At 41.5% G+C, this 6000-nt stretch overlaps 1 protein-coding gene across 1 annotated transcript in view; it reads left to right on the plus strand.

The window, feature by feature from the left end:
* FAM178B (family with sequence similarity 178 member B) overlaps nt 1-6000 on the plus strand; it is a 216159-nt gene that overhangs the window by 90300 nt on the left and 119859 nt on the right. Inside the window, 1 exon segment of the mRNA XM_070765954.1 lies at nt 5987-6000. This exon segment is cut by the window's right edge and continues 84 nt beyond it. Coding sequence (XP_070622055.1) covers nt 5987-6000 — 14 coding nt within the window.

Consider the following 6000-nt stretch of genomic DNA (forward strand, 5'->3'; position numbering starts at 1 on the left):
ATTTCCGGTCACAATTCAAAGTGTTGGTTATGACCTATAAAGCCCTTCATGGCATCGGACCAGAATATCTCCGCGACCACCTTCTGCTGCATGAATCCCAGCGACTGATTAGGTCCCACAGAGTGGGCCTTCTCCGCGTCCCGTCAACTAAACAATGTTGGTTGGCGGGCCCCAGGGGAAGAGCCTTCTCTGTGGCGGCCCCAACTCTCTGGAACCAGCTCCCCCCAGAGGTTAGAACTGCCCCTACCCTCCTTGCCTTTCATAAACTCCTCAAAACCCACCTTTGTCGTCAGGCATGGGGGAATTGAGATATCTCCCCTGGGCCTATATAATTTATGTATGGTATGTTTGTAGGTATGTCTGCTTAAAAATGTTTTTTTTTAACTATTTTAAATTTTAAATTGTAAATTATTAGATTTGTCATGAACTGTTTTATTGTGTTGTGAGCCGCCCCGAGTCTACGGAGAGGGGCGGCATACAAATGTAATAAATAAAATAAATAAATAAGATAGAACTCCGAAACTCTTGATTATAGTAGTCTTACCCATATTTAAACGGGAGTAGTTCCTGTGAAACCAGCAGGCATGTATTCAACTCAAGCAGCGCTATTACCGAGGGACGAGTGGCTTCCGTCACATAAAGCCAAAGTCTTCGTCCTTTCCTGGGAATGGGGAAGAATAAAACCCATCCTTTCAAAACCAAAGGGGAAAACGCCTTTCCCTTGTATGCAAGTATCAGGTGGTTCAGGAGGAAACCGTATTTCCTTTCTTTTAAGTCTCTTGAGAACAGAATCTTTCCTCCGTAAGATGAGGAGCCTGGGGGAGTTGTAACGGATGAGTGCCAACTCATGGTCTCTTGGATTTCTTACTAGACCCAATTAGCAAAATGCCACAGATTTTAATTGGACAGACCAACACTTTAGCGCCTACAGCTTTTCACATTAACAGTTCTGGGATTGTCGAGTTAGATACTGATTATTTATATATATATATTTTTTAAAAAGAAGCTTGGTTTTTATCTTTTCTTTTGGCAAAGAATTTTTTTATTTTTCTCTCTCCAATCACAGTCCAGTAAAAATTATAACAACAGCATCAAATTGTTTTACAATAAATCAGAGCGGCAGTAAAATATTATTTGACTGAAAGAGTAGTAGATGCTTGGAACAAACTTCCAGCAGACGTGGTTGTTAAATCCACAGTCACTGAATTTAAACATGACTGGGATAAAAATAGATCCATCCTAAGATAACAATACAGGAAATAGTATAAGGGCAAACTAGATGGACCAGGAGGTCTTTTTCTGCCATCAATCTGCTATGTTTCTATGTTACCCTGAAAATAAGACCAGGTCTTATGCTAATTTTTGCTCCAAAAGGTGCATTGGGGCTCATTTTCCAGTTGGATCTTATTTTGGGGGAAATACAGTACTAAATTTCCTCCATCTGGCTGATGATCTTAACTGGGGCTTATTTTGGGGGGTAGGGCTTATACTACGAGCATCTGGAAAAATCATGCTAGGGCAGTAACACTTGTGTGCGCGGTAGCAAATTCACAAAACTGGTAGCAAACTTCAGAAGATTTCACCACTGGGCATAAAGTTATTATCCCAGGGACCATCTTAACTTTAAACAGCCGCTGGATGAATGGGCCAATAAGCTAGCAGCCACCTGTAAACGCAATCCATTTTCCCCAAATTCTTATTCGAACTAAGCCATCATTTCATCATCATTCCAGTTTCTCTCAGCTGTTTTCGGGAAAGTGCAGAAGGTGAATAGACCATGTTCTGTCGGGCTCTCTGGTAGATTCCTCCCAAAAATGCAGAGATACAATTTCAGACACACACACGTTTGAAAGTTCAAAACAAAGTTCTTTATAATGAAACTTCACTTAAACCAAGCCCTCTTTTGGTATAGCCAAGAGCACTCGTCTCCAAACAAACTGGTAATTTGTACAAGTCTCTTATCAGTTCTGTGATACTTAGCTTGCAGCTGTGAGGCAATTCACAGTCCTTCTTCTTTCACAAAATGAAACACACTTTGCTCTGGGTTAGTTTCAAAGCGGGGAAAAAATCAGCACACTAAAGGTCAAAGTCAGTAAAGCAGTCACGAAACACAACGATCAGATGATCCTTCACAATGGCCAAACCCACAGGCTGCTATTTATAGCAGCCTCACTAATGACCACAGCCCCACCCAACCACAGGTGGCCTCATTTTATTTGATAATAATCTCTCAGTTGTTGCTGCCTATGCATCGCTCTCCGCATGCGTGGCTGTATCATTAACTCTTGTTCTGAATCCAAGGAGGAGCTAGATAATTGATCTCCCTCTGAGCTGTCTGCCCCACTCCCCTCCTCCCTGTCACTCCTGTCTTCTTGGTCAGAGGAGCCTTCATCATCAGATTCCACCGGGGGGGCAAAACAGGCCTGCAGCATGTGGATGTCTCCCCCACATCCACAGTCCTTGGGGCAGGAGCTGGGCCAGAGCTAACCACAACAGACCACAGTCAATTTATGGGTAGAAACCAAGCACTTAGTTCCACTAATATCCCACAATGATCTAGGTCCTTTGGTTAATTTTTACAAGCTTTATATCAAAAGATCCAAATCAATCCATTTCGTAATCCCTTCTAATCGGTTTCCTTTTAACTTCTAAGAGCCCCCCCATTTTTTTTTATAGTCTTTGGACTCCAAATCCTGTTTAAACAGAGATGCCCATGCTTTGCGGTGTCCAAATAAAATCATTTGGCAAGGCATATATAATAGATATGTGAGGCTTTGATTGCCTTGTTGTCATCATTTTCAAAATGCCCACCAATATGCGTACACACACACACACACAAACACACACAGTTTCTAGGAGTTTAGTGGTTCCATGATGGAATAGGTTTGGGCAAAACTCAACATCATTTTTGTCCAGCTATTGATAAAACTGGGGCTGCCAACCTGATCGCCAACGTCCGATGATGAGTACTGTATAGCACAAGGAGAAGAAGATGGGACATGTAGTCCTTTCTTAGTCACCGTGTGCAGTTACATGATGACAGAAAAGTAAATTCATGAGCAATCCTTAACATCTGTGATCTTTATAAATGCAAGGAAGAATGTTTCTTTACTTAAGCGTATGAACATTTCATACATTTCTCCCATTTTGTGGTTACTAAATGAGTAATATGATACTATAGTAATAATAATAATTAATAATAATAATAATTGATTAGATTTGTATGCCACCCCTCTCCGAAGACTCGGGGCGGCTCACAACAATAATAAAAAACAATATTATAGCGAAACAAATCTAATATTAAAAAAGAAGCATATAAAACTCTATCATATTTAAAAACCAAACAACACATGCATACCAAACATAAAATATAAAGAGCCTGGGGGAAAGGTGTCTCAATTCCCCCATGCCTGGCGGTATAGGTGGGTCTTGAGTAGTTTACAAAAGACAAGGAAGGTGGGGGCAGTTCTAATCTCCGGGGGGAGTTGGTTCCAGAGGGCCGGGGCCGCCACAAAGAAGGCTCTTCCCCTGGGGCCCGCCAAATGATGTTGTTTAGTCGACGGGACCCGGAGAAGGCCAACTCTGGGACCTTATCGGTCGCTGGGATTCGTGCGGTAGCAGGCAGTTCCGGAGGTAATGTGGTCCATTGCCATGTAGGGCTTTAAAGGTCATAACCAACACTTTGAATTGTGACTAGAAACTGATCGGCAGCCAATGCAGGCCACGGAGTGTTGTAGAAACGTGGGCGAATTTGGGAAGCCCCATGATGGCTCTCGCAGCCACGTTCTGCATGATCTGAAGTTTCCGAACATTCTTCAAAGGTAGCCCCATGTAGAGAGCATTATAGTAGTCAAACCTCGAGGTGATGAGGGCATGAGCGACTGTGAGCAATGAATCCCTGTCCAAATAGGGCCGCAACTAGTGCACCAGGCGAACCTGGGCAAACGGTATATTGCACAACTGGTAAAAGTAGGATGTTGAATGAGAAAGGAGGGGAGGAGATAGTTGACATTTTCTCTGATATAAAATGTCAACTATCTTGTCCAGGGATAACTACTCCCATTGCAACGTTATTCTTCGTTTTTCCCCTTGACTTAAAAAAAAAAAGGTACCTCCATGGCAGATTTTTTTCCCCAGCAAGAATATTACACGGAATGTTTCTAAGCAGATTTAAAAAATAGCAATTGAATCCCGCGTAAAATTCTGTGCACGAAACATTTGCTATTAAAGAACTCTGGACCAAATGTATAAACTCTTTTTAAAGAAGAAAAAACATAAAGTTGGACGTTCGTCTGCCTATGGCAATTTTTTCCATTTTCCTAAACAGATGCAGTTTTATTAGAATGTATCTGGGTTTGCATTGCGTACCAAACTAAGTTAAAATGGGATTGGATGGTTTGTAATTCAGTACTGCAGGGAAACCACATTTTAGCAGGAAGAGGGAGAGTGATCCCGCTGTATAGAGCGCTGGTGAGACCACATTTGGAGAATTACTGTGTCCAGTTCTGGAGACCTTACCTACAAAAAGAGATGGATTCAATTGAACAGGTCCAAAGACGGGCTACAAAAATGGTGGAAGGTCTTAAGTATCAAACTGATCAGGAAAGACTTCATGGACTCCATCTGTATAGATGGAGGATAGAAGGGAAAGGGTGGGGACAAGATCGAAACATTTAAATATGTCAAAGGGTTAAATAAGGTTCAGGAGGGAAGTGTTTTTAATAGGAAAGTGAACCCAAGAACAAGGGGACACAATCTGAAGTTAGTTGGGGGAAAGATCAAAAGCAACGTGAGAAAATTATTATTATTATTATTATTTATTAAATTTGTATGCCGCCCCTCTCCGTAGACTCGGATATTATTTTACATATTATTTTACTGAAAGAGTAGTAGATGCTTGGAACAAACTTTTAGCAGACATGGTTGGTCAATCCACAGGAACTGAATTTAAACATGCCTGGGATATACATATATCCATCCTAAGATAAAAGACAGGAAATAGTATAAGGGCAGACTAGATGGACCATGAGTTTTTTTTTTCTGCCGTCAATCTTCTATGTTTCTATGTAAGTAAGTAAGCAAGCCGGTGGTGAGATTTGAACTGCTGACTATAGCTAACAGTTAGCTGGAGCAGCCTGCAGTGCTTCTTTCTAACCACTGCGCCACCCCGGCTCAGTAGTGAGATTTTTATTTTATTTTATTTATTTATTTTGTCCAATACACAATACATATGGAAGAGAATAGACATGAAGTATTATATATAAAGAGAAGATATAAAAATAGAGAAGATATATGAAAGGAAGAAAATATATATGAGATAAAGGAAAGACAATTGGACAGGGGACGAAAGGCAGGCTAGTGTATTTATGTACGCCCCTTACTGACCTCTTAGGAACCTGGAGAGGTCAATCATGGATAGTCTATGGGAGAAAAGTTGGGGGTTAGGGGTTGACACTACTGAGTCCAGTAATGAGTTCCACGCTTCGACAACTCGATTGCTAAAGTCATATTTTTTACAGTCAAGCTTGGCGTGATTAATATTAAGTTTGAATCTGTTGCGTGCTCTTGTGTTGTTGCGGTTGAAGCTGAAGTAGTCATTGACAGGCAGGACGTTGCAGCATATGATTTTGTGGGCAATACTTAGATCGTGTTTTAGGTGTCGTAGTTCTAAGCAACGCATCTTTTTAAAACCATTTTTTTGGGGGGGGGGGGGAGAATAAGGGGTAAAGTGGTGTGTATGGAAGAATTGATGTTTCACCGAAACCAACTGGCATGGACAGAAGGCAGCAGAACAAACACCCGGGCTCTGCGAACTTAAATATAGAAAGCAGCCCACCCTGAGAATTGGAAAGCGAGCTGCAAAAAAAAAAAATTAAAAATCACATTGCACGTTGTTGCCATCTGGAACCGGTTTCTGAAGAAGCCTTCCGTCGAGCGCATCCCCGCTCGCAAACTCACAACCGAATTCTTGTTTTTCCTTTAACAGCTGCCAGAGTTATG

This window comes from Erythrolamprus reginae, chromosome 12 (genome assembly GCF_031021105.1).
Source record: "Erythrolamprus reginae isolate rEryReg1 chromosome 12, rEryReg1.hap1, whole genome shotgun sequence".
In the NCBI taxonomy this organism is placed as follows: Eukaryota; Metazoa; Chordata; class Lepidosauria; order Squamata; family Dipsadidae; genus Erythrolamprus; species Erythrolamprus reginae.